At 47.2% G+C, this 14,759-nt stretch overlaps 1 protein-coding gene across 2 annotated transcripts in view; it reads left to right on the forward strand.

Annotated features, from left to right (window-relative positions):
* The window catches only part of LOC144719946 (uncharacterized), a 28,864-nt gene extending 17,644 nt beyond the window's left edge, over nt 1-11,220 (forward strand). For both annotated transcript variants that reach the window (XM_078596313.1, XM_078596314.1), the window contains exons 5-15: nt 1,039-1,186; nt 1,363-1,939; nt 3,717-3,834; nt 5,471-5,928; nt 6,230-6,351; nt 7,576-7,636; nt 8,341-8,395; nt 8,885-8,951; nt 9,101-9,173; nt 9,275-9,332; nt 9,653-11,220. In XM_078596313.1, the coding sequence (XP_078452439.1) occupies nt 1,039-1,186; nt 1,363-1,939; nt 3,717-3,834; nt 5,471-5,928; nt 6,230-6,351; nt 7,576-7,636; nt 8,341-8,395; nt 8,885-8,951; nt 9,101-9,173; nt 9,275-9,332; nt 9,653-9,690 (1,775 nt within the window). In that variant the 3' untranslated portion in view covers nt 9,691-11,220. The remainder of the gene's footprint in view (nt 1-1,038; nt 1,187-1,362; nt 1,940-3,716; nt 3,835-5,470; nt 5,929-6,229; nt 6,352-7,575; nt 7,637-8,340; nt 8,396-8,884; nt 8,952-9,100; nt 9,174-9,274; nt 9,333-9,652) is intronic.
* The last annotated feature ends 3,539 nt before the right edge of the window (nt 11,221-14,759 follow it).

Here is a 14,759-nt window from a genome sequence, read left to right on the forward strand (position 1 = left end):
TACGGAGCCATCCGTGCAAATCGGAGGTCCGGGGTAAGGACAACAAACTAAACGTAAACATCCTTTCTAAAGAATGAAAGTGCACGATGCAGTGACCGTCTTAGTTCACACGATATCGTTTTGTACGGTGATTATTCTGCGCGGCACGCACACGCGTGTGTGTGGGAGCGGCGGTTACGTGTGACTGACGTGCATGTGGCATTTGGCGCACCCGCACACCCAACGTGCTTTCGTGACGAACTCGCAACGCGAAGAAACGCGCGCGCGTGACTTGCGCACACGCAAGACCAACACGCGCATGAGACCAGATATCGCACGTGTCCCTGACGATAGCTTGTGCTGAACTGCTAAGGGTTGACGTATCGACAAGTTGAGGCACGCCACTTGTTACTACTCCTTTCACTATCCTTTCCTTAATGGGTGCTGTGCCTACTTCAAATCTGTGGTGATATATTAGATGGGTGTTTAATATATTTTACTTGCCGTTGTCAAAACTTGCTTGTGTTCGCAAGATGTTTGATTTGCTTTAACAACAAAATAATGTCACACTGCGGGACACCCTGAGATTCACTTGACATTCGATTACGTCATTGTGAAAGGAGTTGGGAGGGGAAGCACTCCCTTGGGACGTTATGGTGCAAATGTCAAGGTCAATCCTTTTTACCGCTGGTTTTGTTTCAAGTTTTGGGTAACCCTTTGATCAATTTAGCTTTTGTCTAGGATGAGTTCCTAATCGTAACACAACTTTGTATTGAAGTGTTATAGACAGACGGATGGGTGGAAGAGCCAATGCATAAAATACTTTCAACTTTATTTGAAAAGCGTTAAAAAGGCTTGTATGTGCTCAAACCTGTCACGGTGGTCATATTCCCATTTGCCCTACTTGTGTTCGCAGGGACTTTGTGTCGCTTAACACACCATTAACAACTCGCCACCCATTGCCACCTGCAGCTCTTGCCGATGATGTGCGTTTTTTGGCCGTGTGTTTACACTCCTGGTCACTGTGCTTGCGTGCGCCTGCGTGCGTGCGCCTTGCAGCTGGACCCATGCTCCAGCGGCAGAATTCCCGCACGCAGCATCAGCCATCGCATCCGCCCCATCCCCAGCACCCACCGCACCCACAGCAGTCTCAGCACCCGCAGCACCCAAATGGACCCCTCCCACTGGAGCTGGAGATGCAGAGGAGGTGAGAGTCCTGTTCGTATCTCAATTTAATAATATAAGATTCGGGGTTTGTATCAGTTGTTCCTGCATGAGGTTACTATGTTTATCAGGCCCCTCTCACGACATTTTGAGTACCGTTTCCCGACTCGGCTTTACGGAGTTGTTGGCACCGTTATTATTCGTCCACGGCCTTCGCAGGCAAATGCAGGAGCGGCAGATGCAGGTGGCGGAGCGGCAACGTCAGAAGGAGCTGGAGCAGGAGCGCGAGAGGCAGGAGCAGGAGAGACAGGAGCTCCTGGAGTGCGAGCGTCTCGAGAGGGAACGACAGGACCGGGAGAGGCTGGAGCGCCTGGAAAGAGAGCGCGTGGAGAGGGAGAGACAGGACCGCGAGCGGCTGGATCGCATAGAACGGGATCGGCAGGACCGCGAGCGGCTGGAGCGGCAGGAGAGGGAGCGCCTGGAGCGGGAGCGCCAGGACCTGGAGCGTCTGGAGCGCCTGGAGAGGGAGCGGCAGGACCGGGAACGGCTCGAGAGCGAGAGGCAGGAGAGGGAGAAGCAGGAGCGCGAGCGTCAGGAGATGGAGCGCGCGGACCGTGAGCTGCTGGAGCGACTGGAGCGCGAGCACCGCGAGAGGGAGCGCCGCGAGGAGGAGCGCGTGGAGCAGGAGCGGGCGGAGAAGGAGCGGGAGCGCCAGGAGAAGGAGCGCCTGGAGCACGCGGAGCACGAGAGGCTGGAGCAAGAGAGGCTGGAGGCCCAGCAGAAGGAGAACGCGGCAGTGAGCACACGTGCCCCATCTTCCCCCCTCTTTGATTACAACGCACGGTGGTTGTGAGCGCGCTGCGTATGCATTTAGGCGATTGACCTTGCCTGAGACGATGGTTATTATCATCATAGTTATAATCCGATCGATGCAGGGCAGCTGAAAAGTAAAAGATGCTTATGACAGCGATGTGGAGAGGTACTTGAGTTTGAGTGACTCCCCCCCCACCCCCCCCATTTCCCATCACGGATTCTATCAATACATGCGCGCGCACTTGCCGTGCGTCGTCGTGCTGAGGATGACCACAACCCTGCTGCACTCGACACTGATTATCATCATGCGTGCCCTCCTAAAGCTTTGCCACAGTTCCATAAAGCTTTGCCACAGCTCCATAATGCCAGTTTGAATTGATGTGCAATTACCGTCCTGCACCAGACTCGGTAATTGGTGCTATTCGTGCTAGCCCCGTTTGGTTTTGTTTGCTAAATTGTAATATTCACCCAGCCGTCATTCCAGAGTCAACCTCACATATGATCTGTACGTTTCTACATTTATTTGGATTATCTTTAAGTCTGTACGCCAGAAATCTTATTTTCGATGTGGGTCGATTGAAACAAATAAAGCATTGCTTTAATGGTGCTGAAGATGGCTTCTTTTGTAAGGACATTTGGAAAAGTAATTTGGCAAATGGTGACGAATAATGGGGCTTAATTTATTTTACGTCCCTCCGGGTCAGCGACGCATAAAATATTTCTGAGCCAAGCACACCACCACATCCAGTATTCCTCTCGTTAATGCTGTGCGTAGTCACGTGGCTATTCCTGTATTGGGTGAGGGATTAAGCTTGGGGAATAAATGAGATGTATTATTATTTTTACTACAGTACAATCTGGACATGAGCACACTCCTTTGGAGCAAGGCCAGTGGTGCTAATATCCAAAGTGTACTTGTATCAGAAGTTTATATACGGTGCGCTAATATCATTATGGTTACATTTCGATTTAAAGCTTTCGTGACTGCAGGGATTCATCTTCTTGGTTCTTTCGGTAAAGTCACGTAGAAGGGAAATAATAAAATAAGAAAAATATAACATACTAAAATAACTAATTATTGTATAATTTTATTATGTTTTATTTTTATTATTTCTAAATAATTCTTATATTATTTTATAATTTTTATTTTTATTATTTTATTATTTCCCTTCTACGTGACTTTACCGAAAGAACCAATAAGATGAATCCCTAATACAAGAAGATGTATTATTATTACTACAGTACAATCTGGACATGAGCACACTCCTTTGGAGCAAGGCCAGTGGTGCTAATATCCAAAGTGTACTCGCATCAGAAGTTTATATACGGTGCGCTAATATCATTATGGTTACATTTCGATTTAAAGCTTTCGTGACTGCAGGGATTCATCTTCTTGGTTCTTTCGGTAAAGTCGCGTAGAAGGGAAATAATAAAATAATAAAAAGAAAACATATTAAAATAAATAAGTAAGTTTTTTTTTTCTTTCTTTCTTTTTGAATGTTTTTTTCCCTTCCACGTGACTTTACCGAAAGAACCAAGAAGATGAATCCCTAATACAAGAAGATGTATTATTATTACTACAGTACAATCTGGACATGAGCACACTCCTTTGCAGCAAGGCCAGTGGTGCTAATATCCAAAGTGTACTCGCATCAGAAGTTTATATACGGTGCGCTAAAATCCAGCTTCTACATTATGCTTATTGTTATTGCACACGGGATGGAGGGGGAGACGTGTGCAACTCTGCGTGTTGTCCACAGTACGAGGACGAGGAGGACGAGGGCCTCGAGGGCGTTGAGGATTTGCCCGCTGGGGTCGAGCAGGACCCGGGCTCTGCTGACGACGCCGGCGACTTCCAGCCGGATGCCTCGTCGCTCGGTAACCCAACCTTCCCCCCCCCCCAGCACCCCTTCCCCCCCATGGCAAGGTGCGGTGCCGATAGGTGACTCGTCGGTATGTCCCCATTGATTGATTTCTTCGCTTGTTGCGGTCAATTCGTACTGCCCGAGATCCGTGCGTCGAATTGTGCATGCAGGAATAGATTCTTGAGCACTTATCGTCATCGTTACGCCTGCGTGTTGGGGTCTCCTCTAGACACTCAAAAAGGCATAAAGTTCAAACCCCCACGTGTGGGCAAAGGAAAAATCTAAATGCACATCACAGTCCACATCAACGGCACAAAAAACATCAGATCATTATAATAGCAACACCTCTGTCGGGTGGTGGAGGGTTATGGTTAAAATCGTGATATGCCTCCATGCTGATCTAACCCAAAATAAATGAATTATGCATCAAGGAACTGGTTCTTTTTCATTGCAAATTAGACAATTGAAGCTGTGTTGTAATGCAGCACTTGGGCTGTATGTGCGTATTACTTGTAATGTGGATATTGTGATGTGATTGGGAGCAGTCCTGTGCAGTTGTGTTCACATTTACATGTTTGAGTTGCACCATGAAAGCACCGCTTTCCACAGGGGGGACTTGATGTTCTTGTGCAGCTCTGTTGGGTTATTTTGTTTTGTTTTATCGCCGTCCTATTTAACCCATGGCGAGATGAAAAGCTGATCGCTTTCAAAAGGCTCTTCTGTTGTGTTTGTGCTTATGAAACTGTTTCCATGGGCAACTGTTTCATGAAGTGGGCACGCGGCTTCAGAAAAATGAATTTCGCCACGACTCCCCATGTTCTGCGCATGTAATTTACAATAGCGATCATCGTCTCATCTTTTCTTTGGCAAGTAAAAGACTGTTACTTCTCGAGCATCTCAAGACACTTTCTCCAAACGGTCGTGCGATTCGTGATTGAGTAATGTTTTTGTAAGGCTACCGATGATTCACTCTCCCCAAGCGATTGGATGAATCGTCACTATTCGGGGGTTGTGATTCCATTCAAGAATCGATTTTTTTTTGTCGCATCATTCCCATGCATTTTTGTAGGTGTCATTTCTTCCCTAATTTGTTTGTACAGTTTTGCTCTTTCCAAAAGTCTACAGTGTAACATTATAAAATAATTGGTATATAGTCTTTACGATTATTAAGTAATTCTCATATGCACGATTCGATGCACGTTTGTTGGTTGCAAGGATGGAATTTCACGGATGCATTGATTAGCGCCTAATATTATTTTTTAAAAACGTGCCCGTTACGCACATTCTGCATCTGCAAATACGACTGCAGGGCTTTTTTTCGCGCAGAGGGCAGTGCAGTAAAATCCACTTTAGTATTGTACTATACTGCAACATCTGTGCACTCGCCAACCTGCACTGACCATCTTGCTGAGGTATTGTAATAACCTCCACAACCAGCCTGGCATGGATAGACTTATATTGTAGTGATTGACACGGGGGGGGGGGGGGGGGGGGCGGGGGGAGCTCTACATGTACACATGCAATGCATGTACACTAAAACTATAGGCTGCAAATTTCTTGAAACTTGGAACATTAGATGATCCACCAGCTTTGCCTGCAAAGCGCTGCATTTCAATTGCACTCCACCCCCGTGTGTGCGTTTGGTTCAGTTTTCCTGCCGGCCGGCGCCCCACCTCCTCCTCCACCTCCACCACCACCGCCGCCTCTTCCATCATCACTGGGTGCTCAGCCGACGGGAGTCGGCCCCCCACAGCCCCCTGCGCCGCCGCCTCCTCCTCCTCCACCTCCTCCCCCCCCGATGGCCATGGCCGCCCACCCTGCACCACCGCCCCCTCCGGGGCCCCCGCCCGTGCTGCTCGGAGGTGCCTTCCAGCCGCCCGGCTCCCCCGGGCCACCTTCTCCACCCCCCTGCTCCTCCTCCTCGTCTGTGTTTGCGTGCCCCCCGGCCACCCCTGTGCCGCCGCCACCGCCCCCCCTTCCGGGATTCACAGCGGCAGCAGCAGCAGCCGCCTCCCAGCAGCAGCAGCAGCAACAGGCTGAGGACGGGCCCTGCTTGACGGGCTTGGCTGCTGCCCTAAGCTCGGCGCGCCTTCGCAAGGTTTACCGGGTGAGTGGACCTCCTCACTGTCCCTTTGACTCTCTCCGCTCTAGCTGCGGCAGCCATCGTTTGCAGACGACGTGGTTCATGCAGCACGAAGAAGACACAATACATGTTTATCAGTGGTTAAGACTCGCATGTGGGTTCACAAACCCCCTTGCTCTATCATCACCTGGCCACCTTGCAGTCTCTTGCCTTTATACGTGTGTGTGCCTTGTGTACCCTGCCGGCCTTCATAAGAGCATTTATTCCAGCAGTCTGTTGAATGCGAAAGTGAAGATGTGCGTCACTGTGTGCGTGGTGATGTCAGTCCGAAGATGGTGGGGTGGCCGTGTCCAGCCCGGGCTCGTCCCGAGGGGAGGGGTCCCGTGTGCCCGTGCCGCTTGTAGGAGGTGGCCTCATGGAAGAGATGAGCGCCCTGCTGGCACGCAGGTGTGTACTGTCATTTCTTGATATGTCCAGTGACCTCCACGCAGCAGGGGAGGCGACAACACTCATTCCCATTGACATCACTTCACGTTTTTTAATAGGTGTGACCTCCCATAAATAGATAATTCTCAACATGATCATAAGTTATCTTATGTAGATTTTTATAGTGCCTTATTCCAAGGAGCTTTACAGGAATCATAAAATGTATACTTTTGATACATGCATCAAATCACGTGTGTAAGAATCGATTATTCACGATTTATACAAGTTATAAGCAAACGTATATGCCAATGTTACATGCCGGCTAAAAGGAATCAACACAGTTGGGCAAATGAGACGGATATAAATGATACATTATTAAAACAAGACTACATTTGAAACATTAACAAATCGATTTTTTTAATGAAATTGAAACAACAAATATTGACGATTTGCTGTGAATGGGGGATGGGGGAGTTGAATTCTTACACTCCACCAAGTTTCCTAGGCTGTGTCCTGGGCTATTCAACTTGAGATTGAAGCTTCATTCATGAGACTTTAAATCAGCAATTGTCAACCAATGGGAATTGCCCCCCTGAAGGGGGACGGAGGGGGGGGGTGCAAAATTATTTTTGGGGGAGTGGGGGGAGGCAGTCTGCAGCATGGATACCTTGCAGGAGATATTTTGATAGTGTGTGTGTGGGGAACATCAGTATGACGCAACGCGGTAATGCGCAACATGAAGCGGTGCCTTGCTATAACACTGCTTTGACTAGAATTGTGGGGATTGCTCTCTCCTAAGGCCTGGGAAACTTTATTTGTGTTTTCGGGGCTGGGGAAGCGGCAGGGCGTGGGGAGCAGTGGCCTCGAGAATCGCTGATTTAAATTAACATTTAAAGTTGGGGTCGGGTCATGTAGCTCAATATTGTACTCGAGTCACATCGCACCCATCGAGTTTTATATGTAAGGATCAGTGCTGTGATAGTGATAGTGGATGCTCTGGCAGTGCATTTGACCGTAATGTAAATATAACGTTTTTATCATTTAATGAAGCTTCAAACTCATGTCAGACGGCTCTGGACACATGCCCACACAACATAGGTGTATGTTTATAAGTTCGTGAAATTAATTGTGCTTTGTCTTTATCCGTGTGATCCAGGGGCCTAAAAGTGTTACGCCCGACAGTCCGTTGAGATCTGTATTTCCATGTGTATGACCGTCAGCATCTCTTTTTGCTCGCATGTGCAGGAGGAGGATTGCCGAAACGGGGACCTCGTCTGAGAAAGTTGACCCAAAAGATGAAAAACTGGTAGGTGTTTGAGTACATTATCTCTTAAACGGATGAATGTGCAAAGCCTTAGGGCTGCTGGCTAAATGAATGTGTGCCGAACAGCTCTGCACAGTTGTAGGGTAGGGGGTGTATGCGCGCACGCTATTGGGTGAAAACGTGCGTGCGTGTGTGTCTGTCCATGGGTGCCTAAGCCCCTTTGTGTCACACCAGATGTTTCGGGTCATCCATCATGACCTTGATATCGACAGGAAGAAGCAGTCCATCTGCTCATGCAAAAACTTGTTATCTGAAAAACTCGATTCAGTAACTTGAAAACAGAGTCTATAGCTTGAGTGGATTATCTGACCGTTGTTCAATACTGACCATGCACATCATGGGCAATTTGTACTTGTGCAGTCCTTTAGTCAATACGAATAATCCTCACGCCATGCGAATCGTGAGGATTATTTGACCCTACTTCACCACGCCAGTCAGTGTGGGTTGATAAAGATGGGGAGCATAGCTGACGAGGCCTAAAATGAGTACCTGGTGTAGTAGTGGCATTCAACATCTTCACTACTCCAGAGACAAATACTGCTGGGAAGGCGTCGTGCCAGCCACACACCACCCCATGATGTACCACCATGACTTTATTAGCTTATTGCGAGAAACATGTTACCCCAACAGTCTAATCGAAACACTGCCTCGTTGTCTGTTGTGTGTTCTTGTGCGTATCCATGCAGGAGGAGGTGGAGGGTGGAGGTGGAGCGAGGAGCTCCACTCCCGTGAGCACCGCAGGTAAATCTAACAACCATGTCTCTTCGGAGCTAGTCGACTGCCCGGCCCTTGCTTAAGTGGATGTGTCATTTTTTTTCTGAAAGCCATCGCAGCACTTAGTTGGCGAGGTGGTGGGGTGGGGGCTCTGACCTGCTGTGACCACAGTCTAAATGTAGCAGACCCATTCAGCCCCACCGTTGCATACCATGGTCAGCAGCAATCCATGCAGCAGCTCGGATCGTAGATGGTTTCAACATTTTCGGGGTGGAGCGGTAGTTCATTGGTTGGCGCACTATGCTTTGAACACGGCGACCTGAGTTTGATACCGGCCACTCTAACATCAGTGGCAATTGATATCCGAGCTAGTTTGGGCTTCCCTTTCACCAATCTGCACTGACTAACATATTGGGTAGATCCTCAATCCATCAGATCTGTAAATAATTATTGGAATTGTTATTGCAAAGTGATGGATAAATTACCACAACGGAAAATATTTCCTCCTCTTGACAGATGTGAGCAGGAGGACATGGGAGAGGAGCAACGCTGTCGCTGGAAACAAATCCCCCGTCATCGCCAGGTGAGTAGAATGCGATGAGCAGCTGCAGTTATTCGGTGTTACATTATGTATGTATGTATGCTGTTGAACTTTTTTCGCACCATACGTAGCCAACTGTGCTAATCGGATGTACGCTTTAACGACTTCCCGTTGTGTTCAAATCACCACAGGACAAAATCTATAACCAATGGCGGATCCTCCAATGGTGCAGCACCCGAAACGGGAAACGAGCGACTCAAGCATGTGAGTGCTGCTGCCGGTCATGCATAGCTCATTTGAGGCCCTATTGCCTGGGCGTTTGTAGAACCCCTCCATGTGCATGACGCTGCATGCTTCCTTTGCAGGAGATAATGGAGGAGATGAGGAAAGAACTACAAAAGGTCAAAGAAGAGATCATTAATGGTGAGATTTTTTCACTTTTTCATGAAAATATAACCTTATTAACACTTTTCTTTGCACTGGGTTTAATTACTGCAATGGCACACTGCTCCATTATATGCAATTGCCACTTCAGTTAAATGTAGGGGTTCTTTCACAGCACATTTTTGACCATTTATGGAAAGATCATCACAGTGAATTAGGCTGCCTTATTTATTTTACCCACAACGTTACTATAATTGCAAATATAGTTTTTACTCGCAAGCGCGTGTGAACACAGTTGCGTCGTAGATTTTTAAAAATAGTCTCGTGATAAGTGTCTGTTTTTTTTCTGTTTATTCCAGTTATTCGAGAGGAGCTCAACCGACTCAGCACGTCGTGAGAGGGCAGCGGAGTCTCGAATATTCGAGCAAAAAGTGCCAAATTGTGACGGCGGTTAATTTTGGTTGCGCTGGCAACCACTGGATGTGATCAGGTCACGATTGGGTAGATGAAGGTTTTAGGAGTTTCAGGGACGTGCGCCTGTCCCCTGCGCGAGTGGCGCCAGCTAGCTCACAACACGGCGGGAGGAGACTATATCTTAGTTTGACCTCCCTTCGCATAGCCGGTTTTAAAGTCGCCTCCACCGTAGCGTTCCAGGGACAACTCGCAGCAGCGGAGCCCAAGCATGAGGTCTGTCAGGTTCAACAAGCCTGCCTTGCCTGGTCCACAAGGCATTGCAATGAGGCTGCTGCCTCTAACGTCCTTGATCCTGACTGGGGAAATAATAAATACCGTTATAATAATATAGATGTACCCTGGTGGTCACTCGTCCAATGTGGGAGGGCTGGGGTAGGCTTGTGCGTGTTAAATTGTCGTAAGAATCACAAACTCCATGGGGGGACAGTAATTGAATAAGTACACTCGGAGCCGTTTTTAATTCAGTTGAGAGCGATTTTAAAGTGCCGGTATGAGGGCCTGTGATGGCAAAAGCGCTGGTCAGGCGGTGCGATTCATCACTCTCTGCTTACACGAGGGTACTGCCACTGCCCAGGCATGGCACGTTCCGCGCAGGCGCGTTAATCTCAGCTGCAATGCCACTGATGAAATGTACGGGATACAAATTTCACTAATACTAGAAAAGTAAATAAAAAAATCACTCACACTTTATCGCTATAAGTTTTTAAATTAATCACGTGACAATAACAAATCACAACCACCACTTCAAGTTCTAAAACCCATGCTTTAGTTAGAAATTATGGAGAAAGGAAAAAAAACATAAAGAACAAAAAAATTAATTTTTGTTACATGCCAAAACACTTTTAATATTGCTGTAGCTCACCGCTTCATGCGTGTTTCTGTGAAGGAAGATAACTATTAATAACGATAGACAAGTCACGTACTGCTCTAACTGATGTTTACATTTTGCGTTGTTGAAGCCACTAAACGCTTGTTTTTTGTGTGTGGACCAGAAACAAAACTCGTTTTTTCTTACAAGAAAAAACAGCTGTCGGGCAGCGCGAGTCGTGTGTCATGAGGGGCTCTGAGCTGAGTATCTTCACTCAAAGTACTCGCGTCACAAGCAGGCTTTTGTTAAAATATTGCGTTAGTACTATTTTATTTTTAAAAATAACAATTAGACGTTTTTGCAGTTTAAGCAGCCGCAGGTGTTTACGGAAAATACAATTTCACGCAGACGTATTGGAAATTTGTCAAATGAAATGTTTAGTTTCTATTTTTTTAGTTTGCCGACATGAGGCTCGTGCACGTGTTTCTGGCAGTTAAACTTGCGTGCAAATAAAGTTTTTTTTTGGTGTATTGTACGTAGGTAACAGATTTTTTAATTTTCACTCTACTGACTGTCCTTTCATGCTTTTAGTGAACCGTGTGGCGTTATCAGTTGCATGCTACCTTATTAAAGTAACTTAATAAAGATGTTGTCCGAGAGGTTACTTTTGCATGTTGGTCGTGGTGGAGGGGCTTGGCGTGACCTCTGTACCGATCTTCACCCCTTAACCTTTATGTTGCGAGGAATTAACAACTGGAGAAAGTGGATGAATATTTTGTGCACACCTTTGACCAAGTTACTCTGAGACAACCAAATATCATTGGCTCTCAAAAAGTAAGCAATGATGAGCCTGGTTAATACAGCATTTAAACAAGTGACCAGCAAGCCTTGCCCTGGTGTTGTTGGCATGGAGTTGCTTCCTGGGTAAAATGTATTATAAATAAAAAAAACAATTCATTACCATTTTGAGCCTTCAGCTTTTATTAGCAGTTTTAAATATTCTGGAGCATCCAAGGCAACGGTGGCCAATACACCAAGCACCGATTCATTTTGGTGGATCTCAGCAGGCCCCGAGCTCCACCAGAATGCTGTGACCTACAAATGCCACTAGACTACTGACAAAGTACTAGCACCATCTATTGGTAGAAATTAGTTATTTAAGGTATGAATTCTTAGTCGGAGATTTGTGTTTTCCATCTTCCAAAACTGAAATGTGTGTGCATTGTATACTTATTTTAGTGTTCTTATTTGCCCTGAGATCCACAAGACATTTGTTGCAATCCACCCGTGGATCTCGATGCACGTGTTGGCTGATTCTTAGTCGAGTGGTTGGGATATGATGGGATTTAAGATGGGTGGTTGCAACAGATACTGGAGTCGTAACAATAAATGCATTTGTTTTTACCATAAATTTTTCTTGAAATATCTTTCAATGCTGTGAATAGTTTTGGCAAAAAGCATCTCATAGTGAAAAAGCATCTCCTTGTCCGATTGGTTTGTGTTCGTTACTTCATGTAGTCTCAGTGCAGTGACCTATGGTTTTATAATTTATATTTTTTAAGGCCTTGGTTTGTGGGAGATTTAGATGACTGCATCATTATCCACTGAATTAAATTCGTTTTTGTAGCCTGAAAAGTCGGGCATTATGGTATTCATTTGTCTTTTCTATAATGACATGTTTGTGTTTGCTGTTAGACCAGCTTTGTATAAATCAAGCTTCCTCGTGTTTGGTGACCTCTAAATTGTCCATTATTTTGTCACCTGTGTGATGATATTCGTGAATAATTTGTTAGATATGACGGGGGGCTAGTGGGTCCACTTCTTCAAATTAGTTTGATCCCTCATTTAAAAGAATGACCAAAGTATTTTTCAATTAGTATATTATAATTATGCAAACCTGTCAACCCACACGGTTTACCCGTATACTTTTACAGGGAAATTGAGTTTTCGCGTCCATACGGCGTACAGTCGTTACAATAGGGCAACAAAAGTATGTGTTTCTCCCCTGTGATGGGACTTTGTAGGATGAACGTCTGAATCGATCTATGTAAGGGAGCGGTGTTGTAGCGGGTTAGCGTACTGCCCTTCAAACAGGGGTTCGATTCCCGCTCACGGCCAACGCCAGGTCCTGCGTGTCCCCTAGGTCGACTCTGCCTCAAATGGTTTGATGTTTAAACATCGCCACTAGGGAGACAAAGGCGGCCGGGCGTGGTGCTGGCCACCAACACCCCCTCGTGTTCCGTATAGGCGCTCGCTAAGGGCACTTGCCCCAAAGTATGTTGAGGACATACGGGGGGGGGGGTATCTGTGTAGACTTGGTGTGTTTGTAGGTGGTAGGGGTTAAGTGCTTTTAGCAAGCGCCTCTTCAGGTCCAGCACGAGGGACTGGATATGACCAGCAACCACGCCCGGCCGCCTTTGTCTCCCCAGTCATCCTGATGTTTACACATTGAACCAAGTGAATGGGTGCACAGACAGGTGGTCATCGGGCTTGAGGGTCTGACGGCGAGCAATGTCTACGGCACCGACCAAGTAGTGAAGTATGGTCGAATAACCATCACTGCTTCGGGGGTGGGGTGAAACTCTCATCCAGCAGTGGATTTACAAAGGCCTGCGCACATTTGTTCCAAACAGGAACGATGTCGGTAAGAGTCGGCGATTGGTGGTTCATCCCGTGGGTTGGATGTCCTGGACCCTGCTACGTAAATGTGGAAATGCCACCACTAGACATGCGAGAACAGTCAGGAGCGTAGCCCAGTTCATTTAAAGTTAATTTATTGTGTATAGCCCTGTGAGCCATTCGGCTCTTGAATCGGGTGCAACCGCAACAAACAAAACACACGAACAAGAAAACATCTTAAAGTGAATGTGACTATGTGCAAACAAAAAATCCAAGAGAAGACAGCAAAATATTGCAGAAAAAGCACCGCGCATCCACGCTGTGCGCAAATCCCAGTGGGATGCAAAGTCAAACCACAAGACAACTTAGATTAAGGTCATCAGTCTAACTCCGTACTACAACAAACATGGCCAAACCAAAAAACGTTTCGAAATCACCAAAATAAAGCCATGAAAGCAATGAAACGGTGATCATAGTGAAATTTGTCTTTCGATTAAGCTGGCGAGATGAATACTCTTTGGTTATTTCGGTCGGTATAAAATAAGTGACGACGTTTCGGGCGCAACACAAGGGTCCTTCATCAGGTGTTTTATACCCTACGTGACTTTACCCAAAGAACCAAAGAGTATGGATTCCTGCAGTCACGAAAGCTTTAAATCAAGATCGTCAGATAAAGCGACACGTGGACTCTCTTTGACGCTTTGTGCTGATTCAATTGCCCCCGCAGCAGACGACCGCTTGTATTTAGTGACGTCATCGCGAACTGTGACCTCCCCCTCCCCTGCGACGTCATCCCTCTAAAGAAAAACGGAGGATCGCGCGTTTGACGTCACGATGCACCGCGCTCCACGTGCCATGACGTCAGAGGCTTAACACGGCACGCAAAAGCTGCTGAGCGATGACGTCCCCGCGCGTTCGGCTCTCGGGGCGACGTCATCGCGCAACGGTGACGTCATCGCGCAACGCTGACGTCACCGCGCAGCCCTCCTGGGGTGACGCTGTCATTTCGTAACGTCCAGTGGGGGGGGGGGGGTTAGCGGGTGACGCAATGGCAAGCGGCCTTCCGATTGGCCGGAAGAGTTGGCGGAAGTTGGGGGCGTGGTTAGTGCCCCACGTGGTGTGCGCGGGGCCAATCGGCGAGTTTCGCGCCCAACTTCGCGAGAAGGAAGTCGTTTGGTGGAGGGGTAAATTTCGCGGGATTTCTGTTTAAATTTTTTGTTTTATTTCGCTTCAGTTTTTTTTCCATCTCAAGCCGAAGCCAAAGGTGCGGTAGAACGTTGACGTAAAATAAGTAAAACATTTAAACGTAAACCCCCCCCACCCCACCACAACAACAGCGGTTGGGTGCGAGAGCCGCGATTCCCGCCCTCGCGAGGCCTAGGCTAGTCGAGCGCGGCCCGTAAAGATTCAAAACTAGAGAGACCGAGGCGCTTCGTAAACAAACGCGTTTAAGATCGTAACTTCTTACCACGTGCAATTCCACAGCCTTGTTTAATCATGACCGTCGGTGGCTGGCTGTCTGAAGCCGGTGTGCACGCAGAGCGTTACTGTTGTCGAGAGTCATC

The sequence above is a fragment of the Lampetra planeri genome, chromosome 7 (assembly GCF_965212315.1).
Source record: "Lampetra planeri chromosome 7, kcLamPlan1.2.h2, whole genome shotgun sequence".
Classification (NCBI taxonomy): Eukaryota; Metazoa; Chordata; class Hyperoartia; order Petromyzontiformes; family Petromyzontidae; genus Lampetra; species Lampetra planeri.